This window comes from Pagrus major, chromosome 16, assembly GCF_040436345.1.
Source record: "Pagrus major chromosome 16, Pma_NU_1.0".
In the NCBI taxonomy this organism is placed as follows: domain Eukaryota; kingdom Metazoa; phylum Chordata; class Actinopteri; order Spariformes; family Sparidae; genus Pagrus; species Pagrus major.
Genome location: NC_133230.1, coordinates 7418545 through 7440087, shown reverse-complemented (window position 1 = coordinate 7440087; position 21543 = coordinate 7418545). Strand labels below are relative to the sequence as shown.

Sequence of the window (21543 nt, the reverse complement as noted above, 5' to 3'; positions counted from 1 at the left end):
CTCACTTGCTCAGCCACACAATCGCTATACTGAACATCTAATGTCTCGTGTGCGTTTTTTGTCTGTATGCATGTGGTTGTTCATTACAATAAGAAGAAAAACTTTGCATAAAAAGCCAGGAGAGTTTGGGAAATCCCACATCAGATGCCTCCGATTCTCTCTGACCAATTGGTGATCTGCATTGTTTTATTTCTACCTTTAGTCTCAGCTCGCAGAGAGTTGACAAAAACAGGACATAATGGACTGGTTCTGTTGGTACCATTCACATCTCTCGTCAGTGGAAACGCAACAATAACCGCTCTAATGTATAATGAACTGAATTGGACTGGACTGCTTGATGGAAATGTGTCTATAAATGCTTTTTATCCATTGTTGGTCCGTTAATATCTAACATTCATTATTTGTATGTGGTTAAAACTCGAAAGGAAGCACTACACTTTTAGTCTGTGAAATATTTCTTGACTATTCGCTCAAGAGACCTATAGTTTATTATATTGTAGTTCCTCTTTCTATTTGGTAAAAACTGCTATTGTAGGTTAGGTTTTGGTTTGTTCTTTTGTGTGTTTGTCATTTCATTGGTCTTGAGAAATAAGGACGAGTTTGGCCTTTTAACAAATGCTTTTCTTTTGCATTTCAGGTTGGCGTTATATGTGTACGAGTACCTGCTACATGTGGGAGCACAGAAGTCCGCACAGACCTTCCTGTCTGAGGTAAGATCCGTAACTCTTAACGATGTTTATAGAGTTTAGATAGAGAAATGATGAAAAAGATAATCAAACACGTCGCTTGTGAGTGTAGAACAGCTTTCTTTATTTATAAAAGTGTACATACTATAACCAGGCGGCTTTAGTGGATGTTTACAACAACTTGTATTGTCAGTGCAAACATGCTAAACATGATTACAGAGCATAAGGTGTTGCATCAATATTTCAAAAGGAAATCCTATAAAGTTACACCAGATCATGCTCGCAGTCTGCCGTGGTGCAGAAACAACTGATGCAGTTGTCTGTAGGCATGTGTGTTGGAAGTATGCCTTTCTAAGCCTCTTAACAGCACTTTTGGGTGCAAACAGGTGAATGAATTGAGCTATTTTCTGAATCCACAACACATTTTACAAGTTAATAAAAGGGAAAAGAGGACTTAACAGAAAGAAGAGAGTCAGGAAAATGGAGATCGGTAGAGCCAGAAAGATGCCCATCTTCACGTCCGAGGCCATTGACAGTTTGAGACTGACTGATTATATGTTCTTAACCCCTGGACCTGCAGACATAATCCTCTCTCTAGTGGCTGCAAGTGACTTTTCTCTCTTCCTCTCCACTCCTTCAGATTCGATGGGAGAAGAATATTACATTAGGGGAGCCCCCTGGATTCCTCCATTCGTGGTGGTGGTGAGTGTCACTTCTTCTGAGTATGAAATGAGCTAGTTTTGTCTTGTTGTGATACTGTCCGTACTCCGAGTTAATTTTTCTGCATGTTTTCTGAAAGCTTAGGGATACCGACAAATGCAGCAGTACCTCCGGTAGTCATGGGGGCAGTGTAGCAGTTTGGCCAATAGTTGAAGCGCGAAAAGACCACAGGACAAGAAGTACAAGTTTTAAAAATAGTGGAACTTTTTGCGGAGAGGTATTGTGAATTGGTGAGAAGTTTTAAACGTTTGTATGTTACTTTGCTCAAGAAAAAACAGTTACTACAGAACAACTGGGAGGTGATAGGACGGGAATTAAATGTGAGTTGGATGGTCCAGGCAACCGATTTGACTCTGAACGGTGCCTTCAAGTGGTTGTATAGCTTGACATCAATGCCAACGTTCAGGATGCTCGGAAGTATGTGGGCAGTGACGGTTATATTGTTAAAAATGGATACATCTATTTTCATATGTAAAGGGATCATAAATGAGCCTTAAGGCTGCAACCAGCAATTACATTAATTATCAATTAATCTGCCAATTATTTTCACAATTAATCCATGAATCATTCAGTCTATAAAATGTCAAAGCCCAGAGTAACTTTTTTGTCCAACCAACAGTCTAAAACCCCCCAAACTCTCTATTTACTATCATAAATGACAAGAAAAGCAGCAAATCCTTCAGTTTAAGAAGCTGGAACCAGTAAATATTTGACATTTTTGATTGAAAAATTGACTGAAACGATTAATCGATTACCAAAAACGTTGGCTATAAATTTTATTCCAATCAACTAATTGATTATTTGACAAATCGTTGCAGCTGTAGTGTACCCTCCCTTCCCAACACATGCGCACTCATCTCGACCCTACATAATTCATCACCGTCATATGCACAAACGGAGAGCTTCATTTTCATGGTCCGAAGGCTCATGAAAGAGCCATTATTCAAATTTGAATATATTAAGCTAATATTTTATGTACACACTCAGATATTAATTTACTTGAAAAATGCCAAATTTTAAAATAATTGATGGTATTCCTGCTCAGCCATGATTAAGAGTGACTCCTATGGATTGGAGGTGATGCGGAGTCTCAGCTTTGGGGTTGACCAGACTAACCGAGGGCGTGACCCCCTCCCTCCATGTCTTCACCCCCTCCTCCAGTTCTCCATCCCTTCACCCCCGGTCCTGAAACAATAGATCCAGATGGTTAGGGAATGGACCAACCCCCCCCCCCCCCCCCCCGCTCCCTCTACTCCCCTCCCCCTCCTCACCCTCTCGTCACCCTTTGTGTGCCCCCCACCTCCCACTTTTCTCCTTTGTTCATGTGGGAGAGGGATTCTTAGCAGATTAACCCGTTGCATTCCATCTTCCTTTGTGCCACCTCTTCATCCGCTGTCTTCCTCCTTCCCCCAACACCTCCTCCTGTCATTTCTGCCCCTGGCTAAGATTTGACCTTAAGGGTCATCACCTCAAGCACCGATCAACAGTTTCACTTTTTTTTTTTTTTTTTAAGAAATCAGGATGAGGCAAGAAATCACACAAAACATTTAAAAGCACTATAATATGTCATGTTTACATACAGCTGGTATTTTAAAAATATATTGGTGATTCACTGCAGGTTCACTCAAATTACCCACAACTTTTAACTAAAATGTTGTTTGTTCCTTCAGCCGGTTGTTGTCTGCATTTCCACTGCGGTCTGAAGACACGCAAAGATGAGGCAAATTAAACCACTGACGTATGAAAAGCAACAACTGTTTTGACACGCCATTTTTGCCCGGGACTGCCGTCCTTCTGTCGTACACTTTCTTCTGTATCTCCATGTCGAACAAAAAAAAAAAAAAACTGTTTTGCTGCAGATTTTAAAACATGTTGGCTGAAATGAAATGCTGCGAGTACTCAACCAATCAGTAATGTGCAGCGCTGCAAGCCCAACCCCTATAGTTGCTGTACATCTGGAAAGTACTAACCCCCAACTTTAAAGGGGGTAAAACCATGTGCCTTGAACCTCATTTTGACCCTGGCCCATGTGGTGGAAACTACCGGTTGACTGATTAGCGGCCAGGCCGAATATCGGAGCCATTATATTCAGCATTTTTGCGGTTATCTGTGTAAAATTAATTAGTTAAAAAATGTGCTTTTTTGGCTCCGATTCAGCATTCTTTCCATGTCTGTAATCATCACTCTGCAGTCTGTACTAATGGCCTATCCACACTGAATAATCTGAATCTGCAAAGTAACCAGTAACTAAAGTTATCAAATAAATGTGGTTGAGAGACAGTACTTAATTGTAGTTGGTTGCATTTCATCATTACATTTTTGACCCTAAGATTTTTATTTATACTGGAAATGTATATCCAGAGTTGGCCTTGAAACAACCATGTTGGTCGATTCCCTTGTGGAACGCATCAAATTCCTCCTTAGGTTCCTTTGGAAAGTTGTATATGATGCTCCTTGTCACCCCATGCAACAGTATGCCTCATATATGTGTTTCAATAGTGTTTGTACACCACTGAAGGTCTGTGGCACAGAGGTGCTCAGAGAATAATTGTTAGTAGGATCAATTCATTATTAGTTTCGGTCTTTTAAGGGCATTGTTGACAGTTAGAAGATGCAGTACAGGAAGATACAATGTTACATTTTCCTTTTAAATCAAATAACAAAAAATGCTCGCCACACAACACTTTAGCCAAGCAACCTCACTTCACTTCTTCCTTCCTGAGAAAGATTAGAGCACAGCTACAAAACCTAGAGTGAGAATAAGTTCGCCGTGTTGCTGAAGGACACCGATTTAAATTAGTACTGCACATATTACAAAGGAACAAATATTTTAAAAAGTTGTGGGTGTAAAATTACAGACCTGTAAATATACCCTTAAATGCTCTTAAAAAGTACAATCTCTATTGTAACTTGGGGGAGGGGGGTGGGGGAGTCTCTGCTGAGTCAGATGAATGAACACCAGGCCTATAGAGCGCCATCAGCAATATGAGAGCAAGGACATGTTTTAATAAAGAGAAAATGAAGGAACAGAATAATAATATGCGAGCATAGAAACCTGGATAAATCTAAAGAAAGTTAGAGCCTTTGTTCTATTGAGGACTTAAATCTAGATCTAGGTTCTTTCTTTCACATATGGGGTAAAATAAAGTATAAAATGATGGTGTCTTGTATAAGCTCCCTCTAAAGAAGTGCTTTATTCCTCTTATTGATACAGACTTCATCTTTCAACTGTGAGCAAACTAGTCATTTTTCCCTTTTCTTCTCCTCTTCTCTTTGTTCAGGCTTGTAGTGAAAAGAGGATTTTATTTATTTTTTTGACTGGATAGTTTAAGTCCTGTACCCTCAAAGTATTTCTCACTGTTGATGTGTCCTTGAGCAACACTTTTACATCCTTTTATCATGTGCAGCTCGACCATGCGCTCTGTCCTCCTCATGAAAGTAATACTTAAACTTTTGAGATCCAAAGAGTCAATAAATTTCACTGTGTACTAAAATTGCAGCTCGAGAGGAGTTTGATTTCATAGCAGGACTGTACTTAACCTCCAAAATATCTCTGCGTCTTATGAAGTGCAGAGGTGTATGAAAAATTCCAGATGTTTGGGATTCAACATGTCTATGTGCGTCGCAGATTGCCAGGACATGTGAAGTGGCTGCCTGATTAGTCCTCTCGTTAGCCATGTTGCTGTTTCCCTCGGTTTGTAGCACTTCCACTAAATCAATGCTAAAAGACTGATTCAATTAAGGCCTCTTACACAGGTAGCACACAGGCAGTCAGTGCTGTCGTTAGTTGTGTGTCTGTGATTTTTACCACTTAGCAGAAGCTTGTATGGAAACAGTTTATGTGTACACTCACTGGCCACTTCATTAGATACAACAGTTTTGCCATAATTTCTGCCTTTACAAAGATTGTAATGTTTGATTGACATTGTCAAAGACAACATCACCACCCACTGTTAGGGTTGTAAATAACCAGTTTCATAACAATCCGATATCATATTGATTCTTTGGGAAATGATCCAATAATTGCCAGAAGCTGACACCACTTCCTTTTCTGCTTTTGGCCATGAAAGAAAAACAACACATAAATAAAAGTTTACTTTAAATTGACTCGACGCACATAAAACATTGGTTAACAAGAACTTTTAACAAAAAGTATAATATTTGGTTTAATAGGAACTGTCAAGGAGACAAAACAAATTTCAAAATAAAGGTGTGTCATAAAGTTTATGATATGGAACGATGTCACTTTGCATCAATGATATTAGACAAAACTGAAAATGTATAAACCTTACAGAACTAGAATTCATAGAAGAGCTGTCACATTGGATTGCATGACATTGTACAAGTGTACCTAAAGAAAGTGGCCAGTGCCTGTTTCAGCTCTCTCAAGGATCAAATCAACAAATTTAAGTGATCACGGTAAAACAGCGTATTTTATGAATCATGTATAGGATCAGGTCAGTGTAACAGTCAAGGTTTAGAGTGATGAAATGGATGCAGTCAATGAAAGGACTGCAAGTAAGTAAGTAAGTAAGTAATGTAGTGTGTGTGTGTGTGTGTGTGTGTGTGTGTGTGTGTGTGTGTGTTTTTGAGTGAGTGAGTGAGAGGCTGATTGAGGGGGTCGACTCTGGCATTGTGTCCCACTTACAGTGAGGCTCAAGTGTATAAGAGGCAGTTTAAGAGTGCTAGGGAGATAGTGAGAGTGTGTGAATGGGTTATGAATAGCTGTTATACATTTGCTTGTATTGCTCTGTTTGCTAACCTTTGACCTCTCCACCCCTCCCAACACCCCCCTCCCCCCCATTTCAGTGTATTCTGGGATTTGTATTGTGCGGCTCCAGACCGAAGGGAGACATGCGAGCACTCCAGTGAGGCCAAGGCCTTCCATGACTATGTAAGTGACAGAAAAACACTCTCTACTCACTGTGGAATCAGGTTTTGTTTCTTTGTGTGGCTGCTTGAAACCAGCATGTAAACACTGAATATTTTTACGAAGAGGATAATGTGCACCTCAGAGACAGGGAATATACTCATTAGCAAACTTTGAACATTTTTCTCCAACTACTCGAAGTTCTGAATGACTACAAACTAATTTGACGACACAAATAATTATCTTAATGTCCAAATTAATGTCAAATATTTGTGTCATTTTGTCATATTTGGGGAGTAGGGCTGTAACTAACACTACTTTATGGATTAAACCACAAATTATTGTCTCAATTAGTAGATTAATTGGCTCAGATTGCCTTTTTCTCCATACCAATGCTCCAAAACCTGAAGATAAACAGTTGAGAGCAGCAAAAACTTTTCATTTAGCTACAGCAGGGAGATCTGTTGCATCAAACCAGGCACTACTAATTTCTGAAGTTGCATCAGTTAATGAGAAGACAGAGTTGCACCAAGTGGTTAACTTTGCAAAGGCAAAGAGTTCAGAAACAAACAAACCAAGTGAAAGTGAGTTAAGGAAGAGAAAAGAAATGTCTTTGACCGTTCTGAAGAACTCTTTGTGCTTGTTATCAGGATCACATTTTGTTAAATGCAAGTTTTGCTGGTTTAAAGATGGTGACACTGAAAAGGACACACCGTTGCTACTTAGCCAGCAGTTTTTGTCTTCAGCTTCACAGAATCGCCTCATCTTCAGTCTTGAAGGTTTTATCTTCACAGGCTTGTAGCTTTTGACTTAATATCAAAGAAACTAAATATTTCCAATCCTTGGAGGTTTTGTATTGGGGAAAATCATGATCTCAATTCTGAGACTTGGCGTCTAAGGACTGAGGATATTGTATGTGTTACAGATTGTAAGATGTATTGTGTTGTGATTTTTGGCTTTATCAGTTAAATTATTGTTTTTTGGAAAAGCTCAAAGGCAATCCAGGCACTCCAATTATAATACAGTTTGTTCAAAGTAGAAGGGTTATACTAAAAACCTTTATTATAGTGGTTAACAACGGTTGTTTTGAGCCCTAATGGAGATCTAGTGACAAAACATGTTGCCTTTTTTAATGATTTAGCCACAATAATAAAAGCTTTTCAATACCATTCTTATGTTATGAGTGAATGGATAATCTTCTGGTATACTGAATACTCTTTATCCCATTTTCAAAGAGCACTCATCACAATGTTTCCACTATATTGTATACCATATAGCAACCAGTTATCATTTTTCCTTGACATTAATTTGACTTGAGTGAGAAAATCATGAACAATGTGATTTTTATTCAAGATCGTGTAGGCTTAAGTGTGTTTTTTTTTTTTTTCTTCCATGTGCATCTTTGAGGAATTATTTGCTTCCTTTTGAGCATGTGAAGGAGAAATTCTTCCTTTCCCCCGGCTTGCTGCTCTCTGAGGTCAGAGGTCAGCTATGGAACAGCCTTGTTCCGGATGTGTAGGGATTCAGTGTCTTGCCCAAGGACACTTCAGCAGGTTGGCTGGTTGCTTGTCAAAGGTCCAGGTCTCTTTCACAATAAAATCCTAACAACAACAGCTCCACCATACAGCCTAATAATACTGTAAACAACTGTGTCTTATTCTTCACTCAGAGGAGAAACTGTAACTGTATCCACTTGTGTGTAAATGTCATGTGTTGTGATTGACACTGTGCGTCCTCTCTGGCCAAGACAGTGTGGCATTGTGTGTGTGTGTGTGCGTGTGTGCGTGTGTGTGTGCGTGTGTGTGTGTGTGTGCGCTGTATAGTGTGGGGAGATAATGGAATAGAGTTCTAATCCGGTAATCCCAGCACTGGGCCGAGGCTAAGCCAGGGATTTATGTGTGTGTGCATGAGCGTGTATGTGTGTGTGTATTTTTGGACGGGGGGCATCTTTGGCAACCAGCCCATAGAAGGAGGGTGGAGGGGCCCACACCCTCAGTGCCAGAGTGCCAGTTAACCGTGTGTGTGTGTGTGACTGTACAAACGTAGATGGGTGTGCTACACGTTTTTTTGCTGTCTGCTCCAAACAGTGATAAAGCAAAGGAGACGGGACCGGTTTAATTTTGGCTCCAGCCCCCTGAGGCTAGTCTCTGAGCACAGGTCCTTTCTACCGGTTTCAAAAGAAAGAGCCGGGTGGAGGCATCGGGAAGAAAAAAAACAATATTTCACCTCACCTCAAAAGAGTTTTTTAGTCTTTTGAGGATTGCTAGATTGCAGGCCAGCATTTAAGAGGCATTATCACAGTTCTCTGCTGGATGCAGGAAAGGTTTACAGTTACAGCTAAGGCAACTTTTTACCACAAGTCCTGACACTGAATATTAAAAGTAATGCAGGGACTGTAGAAGTTCATGTCTAGTGTTGGGTTTCATATGATTTAATTTCATAGCATTATTTTGATGTGTTTTTAATTGTTGTGTAATTGTTAATCATTTCTCTGTGACACTTCACAAAATCTATACTTCATACTTTCATGAACAGATGTAACAAGGACAGAGTTGGCACAAGTGTGCAGGTGCTTTTTATTTCGTCGAGACGCTTTCACTATAATACACTGTTGGAAACCTTGGGCTTTACCTCTTCATGACTAGAAATGAAACGGTCTGATCAGGTAACGTCACCCTTTCATTGAACTGCTCACAGCTCAAAAGCCAAGTTTCCATCCAAGTCAAGGCTGCATAATTAACCAAAACATTATCAAAAACACAATATGGTCAAGTGTAACATCCAAATTGCAGAAACCACAATTTTTGTGATAAGTTAGTTTTCTAACTAATCGTGAATCATATTGCAATCACAATATATTTAAAATTAACCCCAACATGATTTTATTTTTTCCATATCGTGCAGCTCCCATTCAAATTTAGCACAAATGTTAACCAAATTTGCATATAATTGGTTAAAGAAAATGCAAATCAACATGCATGTCTGTACACTCCTGGTGTATATGCAAATGTTAGGGGTAGGGCACATCTAGACAGAAATCTGCTGGCACTAATGTTACAGTTGGCTGCCATTAAACTATTAGAGGAGAAGAGAGTGCAACAAGATGACTTAATCTAGAGCGCCTGTCAATCTTCAGATGGCATAGAAACAATAGAGAATGTCATAGAAATGTGGTAGTTATGTTTGTTTTGTCCTTAAATGTGTTGTTTTGTCCACAGCCTGAAGATATTCAGTTTACTGTCATAGAGGAGGAAAGAAACCAGGAAATATTTACATTTAAGAAGCTGCCATCAGAAAATTCAGACCTTTTTTAAATTTAGTCAAACCGATAATCAAAATAGTTGCCGATTAATTTAACAGCTAACAAATTGATTTAATCAGTCCCGCTCTATTACAGACATATGCAACCTGTGATAAGCGTGCACAACTACGCATCGCTTGGTCGCACAATTAATGAACATAACATGATACATTTTAAAAGTATAGAAACAGGTGTTAATGAATGTACAGTCTTAAATCTGCTGCCAACACTGTGTCAACCCGCAGTTAAGTTGTTGATGCTTCTTAATTCCTTCATCGCAGCCCTTTCTGGTTTTACCGGCATTTATGATCTTCTGCCGACATTTATCACTTCTTTCACACTCCAACCCCTTTTTTCTTTACATCTTGTTTCTTCTCCGACACCTCCACATCTGCACCTTAGCTCCATCATACCTCCTTTCCTCCCTCCCACCCTCTTTACTATATCTCTTACTCTCTGCTTCCCCCCCGCCCCCCACTCATCTCACTCGCCTTATCGCTCACTCCCTCTCTCCAACTCTCCTCCTCCTTTCCCGCTCTCCCTCTATCTCGCCGCTGACCCCCTCCTCCCTCACCAACACTACTACCTCTGCTCCCAAGAGAAGATTGATTGGCTAATCTAGCTGTTTACCCACAATGCCTAGTAGTGCCGAGGAGGAGAGGGCAGCCTAGACAACATGAAGACACGAGCGAGAGACAGTTGAGGTATTTGAAAATGGAGCTGAGTGGGCAAATGTCAAAGTGTGAGAGAAGGGGGAAAATGGAAAATAGACTTTGTTGTCTTTTAATTTAAATGGAGTCATGAGGTTTATGTGCGTTTAAATCCATAACACTGAAGGCAGCTTTATTTAACATTAAATGGGGCATTTGGGTATGGGCTATTTTAGGAAAATAAGCGCTTATACTTTAGTAAAATAATGGCTCCAACCCATCGAAAATTATACTCGTTAGCACTTATTTTGAAGAGATTGAAACAACAATGCACAATGCAATATATTAATTGTCTTAAATATGCAACAATCTTATCTGCCTGTCTAAATCCACCTTTTTCCAAGCACAAACAGCACAAAGCACTGGAAGCCTCATTTTTTTTAGTGTACATTTCAGGGTTTTCAAATACCTTCTGATGCCTTACAGGGTGGTGTCATTTTAGTTTTTCCTTTGCCTTAAATGCTCATGAAATATTTAAACCCAGCTGTATTAGTTACAGTTAACGGCTGTCTGTCATGCTGCAGGTTTGGTTTACCCACCAGAAGTCAGTTTTCAGTTTTTAGACGAGTCCATTGAAACTGGCTCCCTTCACTAACATTGTCCAGCAATTTTCTGACGTTCCTTTAAAGCCAAAATAATCCTAATCACTTTTGAATCAAAAGAAGCTCATTTCTCCCAAAAGATGGTTACATGCATTCAGCCTTAATCTCTGTTCTGCCTCTTCTCTCTACCAGCAGTTTCAGTGTGCTGTAATAAAAAAAACAGTGACAAGAGCTCCATTAAACTTGATAATTAGCTGCGTGATAAAGTTGGGAAAAACTGCAGTACACATGTTGAACAGCCTGATGTGTTAGAGGAGTAAAGGCAGCAGTTTGTCTCTTTGTGTTCAAGCCTGGGAAGGAATGTGAAACTGCAGCAGAACAGACGACTGTAGCTTCAGACTGTGGGAAATACACGAGGGATGGAAAATAAAGGTATTGAATTATACAGGTGATATTCTCAGTTTCACACTGATACAAAAAGTTTGATAGTACTAGCCGATATTAGTCTAATTTTGTGAATCATTCATTTGTTACTTGACATAACTATGAGGTAGCGGAGCACCATTGTGGATTTTTTTGGCCACTTCCACTCCACACCAGGTCATTTGGTCATCTTTTAATGGGCAACGTTTAATTGACTTATCAACCAATCGCATACATCCCTACTTTAATTTGACTCAACCCCTGCATGAACACAAACATGTTGGTGGAGTAGAAAGGGCATGTGTTCAGGGTTCTGATTAGGGTTGACTGAGTTTTATGTGTGTGGACGATTAGGGTGCCATTTTGTTATTTACATTTTAATAAGAAGTGTAACATCAGCATCTATGTTTAACTGTTGATGCCAGAGTGTGGAGAAGATCTCCTGTTGTAGCTGAAGTGATATTCTGGTTCACAGTTGTTCTCCATATTCTTGTCTTTCGCCTTCTCTGCCTTCCCTCTGGAGTGTTGGCTAAGTGGATGTTGTGTCTGCAGCATGTATTAGTGCTGTCATCCGGTGGTGTGTGTGTGTGTGTGTGTGTGTGTGTGTTTGCTTGTGCACGAGCCCGCCCGTCTGGTTCAGCACCGCTACCTTGGCAGCGGCGTTTGGGGAAGCGTGTGTGTTTGTGCGTGCATGTGCGTGTGTTCGGTGTGCCAGTTTAGAGGACCAGCTGGGCTTTCAGAGATTGTGTGTGTGAGTGCATTTGTTTGTCAGACGTGACGGTGAGAGTAGCAGCCGTATCCTGTTGCTCCAGAGCGAAACACACTTGTTTTGACTGGGCTGATAAATTAGCTAGATCGCCACAGTCAGCTATTTTTTCCTCCACACACTCCTCACTCTCTTTTCCATCCTCACTCCTTCACCTCCTCCTCCCCTTCCTCCTCCTCCTCCCTCTTACTCTCCCTCTCTCTGTGCGCTAAGGACAGCAGGTCAAGGAGACAGTGATGAGGTACATATCAGTGTGAACCAGAATGTAGATTAGTACCCACTCCAGGCAGGGACACACATAAATACAGACACACACACGGATACGTTGCCCGTCTCTTCCTACCTCTCCCCTCGCTCCATCCACTGTTTATGTCTCTGTCTTTATCCCTGTGAAAGGTATCAGGCGGAGGTCAATAATGTGTTGAGCACTATTGATCTGTCCGGTAGGTCCTATGGGTGAGGGAGAAAGGGAGAGGGAAATGGAGATGGAGGGATCAATGCTATTCTGTATAGCCCATCTACATACTGTACTGTAGCAGCCAATCAGATCATTAGTCTTTTGTTCTCTGATAGATTATTCATCAACGTTGTAGGTTTGTACTAAAACGGAAAAGCAAACACAACATGGTGTCCTCACAGGGAGCCACAACGTCAGTGTTTGAATATTGGTGCCACAGGGAGGTGGATATCATTCATTACACGATAGAAGCGGAGTGAATGTTAACAGGAATCAAAGGTTGTTGCTTTATGTTACTTGTCTGCAGCTTTTTTGCCTGAAGCGAGATCTAAACCTGCTTCCTGCAAACCAAACCAGATAAGCTCCCTCAGACCTGGAAGAAGAAGCTTCAGTGACCTTATCTGAGTAGCTTGTGAGCATCAACAAACTGATACCTGGCTCTGTGTCAGTAATATATTCAAATGCATTATTTCTGTTTTTTCTTGATTATCTTGATTGATTATTCTGCCTAGTTGTTCTTGATTAATTGTTTGGTCTATAACATGTCAGAAAGTTTGTAGCCCAGGGTGAAGTCTAAAGATGATACTTGTTATGTCTAACCAACAGTCCCAAACGCAAAGATATTCTGCGTATTATCCTATAAAGCTCTTTTTCGCAAAGGACTTGTATTACCTGGGGACCTCTAGTAATTTGTAATGACTGCAGAAGATGTCTGTGATCTTAATCCCATGCAAATCTGCCATGTGTGGTATTTGGTGAAACATGGTAGTCAATATGTGGAGGAATTTTTACTTTACTTTACTACAAACACAGAGGTCATGTGATGATATTATACACATGCAAACTCCAAATGTGATTCGGGGTTGTGTTTCTTCTCTGACAACAGAAAACGGTTCTATTGTCAGACAGAACGAGTACAAAATGTGATTGTGGCTTTTTGTTTAACAGCATTATTAAAATGTAAAATGCGTGACAGAGAAGTTCAGGAGTAACAAAAGGTTGGTCCTACCCAAGTGCAACCACAAAGCATCTTTTCCTTGATCTAAATGAGCTGCAAATGTTTATTCATGCTTATGACACATACCGTAAGTGAGCATATGAACTCTAAACTATATTAAAAATGTGAAGAACAGACACTCTGCTTCTGCAAGTTGGTGTTACACAGAGCCTTGACATCATAACCTGGAGAGAATGTCAGTAAATATGATTTAAAATACTGTCTTTGCTTATCCTGTGCAAATGCATCGCACACAACGCTAACAAGGTCCCCTGGTAATACTAGTCCCAAACAAATAGGGCTTAAGACGACTTAAAGCAGGTAAGCTTTTATTTTGCAAAGCTGGAACCAGTTTATTTTGGGCAGATAAATTGATTTTCAAAATTATAGCCAATTAATTCTGTCAACTAATGTAATGATTAATGCTTCATCACCCTTAATTTAAATGTATTTTTTGATGGAGGACACATGCAGGGTCACTAGCCAGATTCAAACATTGTGGCCACATGCTATGGCCACCAGGAGAGCCGATGAAGGTCTGATGCGTCATTACGTCATTTCGAGTTTCAAAAACAGCAAATAGTTCAAGTAGGTTTTTCTCAATCTAGTGACCCAATCTGCCGATTCTTAAATGTTATATTACGCTGTAAAATAAAGGTGAAGTTAGCAGTTCTCCATCCAAAACTACCAAAGCAACAGCGAGGAGCTACAGTTCAGGTATGTAGTCAGGATACTGTGTTACTGATAGTCAGGTAACATAAAAACTGCAGACGTGGCTCCGGGATGCTTTGACGTCGTGTTTGTGTAGCGCTGCCGAGGAGGGCCATTAAAATATAGTTCACAGTTTAAACAGTGTAAATATTCCCAGACATTTGAAAATGTGTCCCGTGGGTTTTGTTGAACTTTTCAGCCAACTTCAATGAAAGAAATGTATTCTTCTTCTTCTCCTTCCTGCTGCATGTCAGGCATTAAAGCTCTTTCAAGTTGTGCTTCCTTTTGCACGCTCATTCATTTACAGACGTTCCTCTCCATACATTCAGCCTAAAAATGAATAATTCAACTCTACTACAAAAAGCCATGTTCATTATATCAACTAATTAGTGCAGCACTAATGTCTGCTCGGGATTGTTCTGCCGTCTTGTTTCTTTGCAGAAAGGTGCACGCTTGTTGTCTCCTTACCTACCTGTGTGTTCTGTCTGCATCATTGTTTACCTGCGACAGAGTCAACAAGACAAATTCCTGTAGATTTACTTTCTTGGTGAATCGAGTTATTCTGATTCAAGGAGGCAGGCTTGTCAAACGGCTTCCTGACAGTCTGCCACTTCTGAGCGTCGAGCTGAAATGGAAAGGTAGATATAGGCGGCACTGTGGGCGCCACTACAAAAACTAGAAAAGCACTGTTGGATCCTTTCGTATTTCCCCAGGCCAGTTGGTTTTAATAAAGACCGACTGCATACTAAATCTACCTTTGCTGCTGGCAACGGTGCGCTCTCTCCGCCTTGCTCGTTCAATTTCAATCAGCAAATTGTGAAATGCACAAGCAGATAGATAGTCGATCATTAATAGTCGATAACAATATTGCGTCCAGGTGATTGATTGTGAACACAAATCTTTCTCCTTTTAACATTTTCTATTGCGCTTTTTTCTGACTCACTCTTGTATCTTCTAACTCACTCTCTCACTCCTCTATCTCACTCTCTCTCCTGCATCTTCTTATTCTCTCTCTCCCTCTCTCTCTCCCTCTCCCTCTCTCTCTGCGCTCCTGGAGCGGGGGATGCCAGGGGGACAGAGTGCAGATAGGACCTGTCTCCATAGCAACAGCTTCTGCAAGCTGCTGACACCCTACTGGGGGGGCTGAGGGGAGGAGAGGTTGTGATGGGGAGGAATAGTACAGGGGTTGGGGCACAGGGAAAAAGGTGTGCGTGTTTCGTGTGCGTGTGTGTGTGCGCCAATGCCGGGAAAATAAGTGAAGGGGGTCACGGAGAGGAGAAGAGATGGAGAGAAAAGTGTGCAGAAGAAGAGAAGTGAGGGAGATGGATAGGAAGGAGGGAGGGAGGGAGGATGGAGGAGGAGAGAAAGAGGCAGCCGACCCTGCTTCTTCCCCAGGGACTCAGTGGCCTGCTCATGTTCACTAGCAGAATTAGCATAAAGATGGGGGGAGGTGTGTGTGTGTCTGTGTGTGTCGGTGTGTATATGTGTGTAATTCTTCAGTTAATATGTGTGTTGGTTTCCGATAGTCCAGAGAAGAAGAGCAGCGACTGTATTTGTGTACATGCGTGTAATTGGTAGCATGCGTTGTTGTCCAAGCACACCGTATGTGTCACATGGGTGTAGTGTGTTCGTTAGGTGTGCGTGCTGGTGGAACGCTACGTGTGTGAGTGTGTGTGTGTGTGTGTTTGTGAGTGTGACTCCCTCCCTCCCTCCCCTGGGTCTTAAACCCCCTCCCTGTTCTGGTCCTGTAGCCTGCGGTTCCCTCCTGTCTGCCTCTCTGTACTGAAGGGCCGCACTTTATGAGCCTGTGATGCAACTCTTTGTGTGTGTGTGTGTGTATGTGTGCGATGCGCGCTCGTGTGTTTGCGTGCATTTGTGTGTTTGTTCCGGCGTGCTTATGTAAGCACTCTGAACACGCGTCTCCATCTATGTGTGTTGACAAGAATACAGTTATATCATATTTAACTCCCGGGCTGAATCATTCACCCCCTCTCCTCTATCCTAGATTCTAGTTTTGTTTTTCCATATTGTTTGACTGACGTTAAGGAGACTGGAAACAGTAGTATTGTTGTGCTGAGGTAGATAATCGATAAGCTCTCGCCAGGTTTAAGTGACTTGTGTATGTGTTATAACATTTAGGGTGATACCATGAAACTGTGATATTTTTTGACATGGTTACAGCTGTTACAGGGGCTCTATGTAAGAATTTGTTCTAATTTACTTTTTTCCGCCATATGTGAGCGGATTGTAAAGTAAGGTGTCTTTCTCAGTTGCCTATACAAGCCTGTGGACGCTTTGTTAAAGTTATTTAATGCTGCTGGACTGTGGGTTTCTCTGTGAAGGACTCGGGTCGGGTTTTCCAAAATGATGTGACTGTATGCACGTTCTCGAGTGCCTCGTCTCAGTGCTTCTCTCCGCTCCGCTAACAGAGAGCAACAGTAGCTAACGTAAACTTACAACCGGCTTCCGGCGCAACACAGTAGTTCCACAGAGCACCTTTAATATATCTAACAATACAGAATCAAATTTGATACGTATATTCATCGAATAACAGCCCACTGAAGAGCTACTTCATCCAAAATACTGGAGGACCTGATTAAAAAAAAAACTTGAAGAATGTGACTCCTGAAATTGACTGAGGCAGTCAGGCAGAAAGAAGACATATCACTCTGTTGGTCGAGTGATGCTTCTTTTACCTCATAATAATCTTTAGTTGAGTACAGACACTGGCTGCAGAGACGGCTACTCACTGAATAAACTAGCATCAGCCGATATGACCTACCGCCCGAAATTCTAGTATTGGGTGAAACTTCAGAAATGTAGCTTGACGTAAACACGTAGACACCACGTGCGTCTTCATCAGAGTCAAACAATACAGAGACTTACATCCTTGTAAATAACCTCCCTAAATTGCAACCTAATCAAGCGCAAGCAGGAGGGGGCAATCAGCTACATGTGGGCTGTTCACAATTAGAAACATTGTAAATAGTAAAATTCTCAGAAAATTAAATGACTATGAATAGCAACAATACATACAAATACCACAATAATAGAAAAACTCATGTCCTTTTAGATTACCTCCCCTCATCAGGACATAATCCAGCATAGACTGGAAAAATAGGGAGGAAACGATAAACTGCATGTAAGTAGGTTTCTCAATAATAAATGGTAAACTAGTAAACTTGTCAGAAAATTAAGCACCAACAATAACTAGAAATAGTAATGGTAGTTAAGCAGAAGTGACAAGGCTTTCCTCCAGACCCAAGGATTAAGAGTAAGTTTGTACTGCAGCCTTCTTCATCGGCAGTCTAGTACCCCTTAATAGGTTAGAAAAACACTACAAACTAAACTTATTTGCTGATGACTTGTTACTATATGTACATAGTTTAAATTATTTGATCTTATTTACAATTATGATAAAATAAATAAAGTTATAATAGACAAGTATAGAAATGAAGGTATGAGGATATAAATCAGGGAAAGAAAATCCAATCATGCCAGTTATAAAAAATGCATGAGTGTATTTCTAGACAGACCTTTAATTAGTTAGAGGAGAGGAAGATATGCAAGCTCTTATTACAGTGTTATATATTTATTGTTAATATTTAAAATTGTGACAACACACTATAAAACTATACTTTTTATAAACTAACACAAGCAGTAGAATGTTAAAACTGAAAAAATAAGATGAATTAATAAAAATGAACCTCACCAAATAAGATAAGTTAAACCTTATAAACTTCCAAACCATAATAACCTTCACGGTAAAAGTTGGTCATTTGTAAACATGTTTTTAATGAAAGAAGGGGAACAATCTGTATTTGTGTTAAATGATACCAAAAATACTGTATACAAAAATACACTATCTCATTCATCCTGTTGCAATACAACACCATCTACAGCCTCTGAAACTGTGAGGAAAAAAATCACTTTATAACAGTATGAATTTTTTTTTGTCTCGTCTTTGAAGACCTCGACTGATATATTGATGTATACCGATAAAACCGGCTGATATTGGCCTATCATAGATACTTAATCACTATGTGTTGCCTGATATGCACCAATATGAAAACTTTTTTAGAGATTACAAAAGATGCTTGTGATAATTTTTGATTATTAAATCCCCACTAAGTTGACTGTTTCAGTGCACTGATGTCATTTCAGACAATTAAGTTTATTGTTAAACCTTAAAATATCCAGCCTCTGTTCCATATCTCAGTCATGAGTGTTTGATAACCACATTTGGGTGTGTATATCAGCCTGGTCAGTTAAGAACAATTGACAGCAGTGTGAACGATGGTGTAGGTCAGAGGACTGCTGCAGTCTTTTCTGTTTACGGTCTTGAATCAATGAAACTTCATGAATGTTTGTCCCAGAGAGCTGACTCTTAAAGAACATAAGAATAACGTTTTGGTGGAAATTCTCCTTTAACTTTTCTTCTTCTGTAAGTTCACACACACACACAGAGAGAGAGGAGATGCCTTCTCCTCTCTCTACCACAGAGATGAGGAAACAGTTCAAAGTTCTTAAGAGAGGACACATTTCTGAATTAACGATTAAACTTTAGATGAGGTGGGGTGGGGGGGCAGGAGTCTGCTGTGATTGCAGGAGCAGACACTGCCCCCTGTAGTAATTTGCTGGCCAATGCATCACGTGCATAAATATTACTGTAGAGCAGTCAAAGAGATATACAGTACATACAGTAGCACACAAAACACCACATTTAATCACCTTGTTTTGTGTTTCAGAGCGCAGCGGCAGCGCCCAGCCCAGTGATGGGCAACATGCCCCCGAATGACGCCATGCCAGGCGGTCCCATGCCCCCGGGCTTCTTCCAGGTATGATTTACCCCCTCTGTCACCATCCTGTTCACTCCTCCATCTCTTCATCGCTACAACAACACTCTTATCTCTCTCCGTCTGTCTGCTGGTCATCCATCTCTGACTCTTCAAACACAAATCCTCTACATTCTAGGCAATATTTGCATGTTCCTCGAAATCTACCTGCAGCACAGGGAGAGGCTGTCTTGCGTCTTAAAATACAGTCTATTTAAAGGTAGTTTTAAAGAAGACTTACTTAACTCTTCAATTAAAAACGCAAAAATCACCAAAATTTCAGTAATCCCTTTCCTGTCAAAACAGCTCTTTAAAGGAAAAGCTAACAGACAAATTAATAGAGCCAACCTGGTATCAGCAGGCAATGCAGTAACTTTGTGTTGAAAAGGGCTCAGATGGAAAAAAACATTATTTAAGTGGTCTTTAACATACAGTATGCCACTTTAGGCAATGTAATGAGGGAATTGTATGAGCTCTGGGCAGATTATTACGACTGGGAAAAAAAATGCATAATGGCACATCAAAATTCATTTAATCTCATTTGTAAATTGGTGCAAGCTATTTTTTATTTATTTTTTTTATCATATTTTTAACTAGTTATTCTTTCAAAAAGTGAGCGGGACAAAACTGGTCATTTCAAAACGTAGTGGGGACATGTCCTGAGCTTTCCTAGTGTAACTAATGTTTGTAAAATATTTATGTAAAACAATTAAAATATAATTGCGATAGACAATATTATCGCCTCTCCCCTTTGCAGCAACCTGTACAACACTATGAACTGTACTGTCACCGGTTCGGTTCCCTTCCCTCTAAACTCTAGGGGGCCAGCCAGGTGAGAAATAACAGTAATAACTGTGATAAATTATAATTAATATTTAAATTGCAGTCAAAGCAGTTTCTCTCAGGCGAAGAATCACACAGCTGTTTAATATTCGATATTGAAAAATATCGCACATGACGGCAAATATTGCCATATTCAATCAGATTCCCAGTAGTCATGAAGTCCTTCACTCTGAAATCAGTCATCGAGTTTGATCAGATGACACCACAAATTCCAACTCTGCCACTTATTTTTCCTCTTACACCCACCAGAGCCTCTGATGTTCATTCATCTGTGGTTTGCTTTTCGGCCGTTTCGTGATTCAACCATCCCGTATTCATCCTCTCCTCTCCTCTCCACTCCCTCGTCTCCATCTCCGTCTCTGTCTCTGACCTGTCCCAGCTCTGTGAAGAGAAAGGTTTTAGTGTGGGAGATGGCTGTCTGAAGAGTGACGAGAACGACACACACACAGATACATGTACAAACACACGCAGGCGCACACATCCACAAACAAACACACACACATCCTCGGTGAGGCAGCGGTGTGATGGACAGCACTGGCATTTGGCAGGAGGCACGATAAGGTGGTGGAGAAGAGTAGGAGCGAGAAAGCGAGTGACACGTTGGATAGAGAGAGAGGGAATGATGGTGAGAGGAAGAAGAGAGGGAAATGTGAAAGATCATTGGCCCAGTGTTTGTTTCTGTGGCTACCTACCACTCCATTGTTTGCTTGCTGAGAACGAGGCAATGTGCTGAGAGGGTGGTGGTGGTGGGGGATTAGTGAGAGTACGACTGTGAATACGCAAAGGGAAAGGGTGGGGGGAGAGAGGGTGAGGAGAGACGCATGGAAGTGCTATTTATAACATTGGTGGGGGAGTGAGGCGAGGGTTTGTGTGTGTGTGTGTGTTTGTGTGCATGTTGCGTTCAAGGGACCTTATTGTAATGGGAAAGGTTTGGTTGTTTGCTGCAATTATGGTTTGTGCTCTATGTGCCATTGGAATTTTTGACTTGGATACGATACCTTGAAAAGTATGAATATTCAATACCACAGGGAAAAAATGACACAAAATTAAGATCATAACATTTTAGATTTTTCTTAAAAGATAAATGTAATAAAGCTGAATGTACATGGAGAAACATGTGCAGTTTTTCTTTTCCTGGATAGAAAATTGCAAAAAATACTGCAGTAAACATTAAATATGACACCTTTTTTTTAAATCCATTTATGTGTAAAATTTGGGTGTACTGTGCTCGTTACAGTGTACAATATTTTCCTTCTCTAGCATCATGTAATTATATCTTTCAGAGAGGAAATTGATGTTTGTTTATCTGACAATTATCTTTATATATTTCATGTGGGGAATGTGATTGGTTGCAGGCTTGCAGCCACTCACTATTTAAGATGGGTTTCTTTTTAAGAAACAGTTTGCCTGATGAAGGTGTAGTACCATAACAGTTGTAAGTTTGCTTGCACATTGGTCTATAAAGTGTCAGAAAATAACCCAAATAAAAAAGGTGATGTCTTCAAATGTCTCGACCACCAGTTCAGTATGCAAAGATATTACATTTACCACCATATAGCCACAAAAAACAGCAAATAATCACAGTTAAGAAGCTGGAACCAACAATAACAATTCTTAGTCAATCAGTTAATCTACCTTTCAAATATCTAATCTATTAATCTTGTATCAGATCTGTTCGAAAA

The 21543-nt window shown here is 40.4% G+C and overlaps 1 protein-coding gene across 2 annotated transcripts in view; it reads left to right on the top strand.

The window, feature by feature from the left end:
- LOC141010908 (single-stranded DNA-binding protein 3) overlaps positions 1-21543 on the top strand; it is a 39913-nt gene that overhangs the window by 7684 nt on the left and 10686 nt on the right. For both annotated transcript variants that reach the window (XM_073484064.1, XM_073484065.1), the window contains exons 2-5: positions 638-710; positions 1327-1388; positions 6216-6300; positions 18932-19021. In XM_073484064.1, coding sequence (XP_073340165.1) covers positions 638-710; positions 1327-1388; positions 6216-6300; positions 18932-19021 — 310 coding nt within the window. The remainder of the gene's footprint in view (positions 1-637; positions 711-1326; positions 1389-6215; positions 6301-18931; positions 19022-21543) is intronic.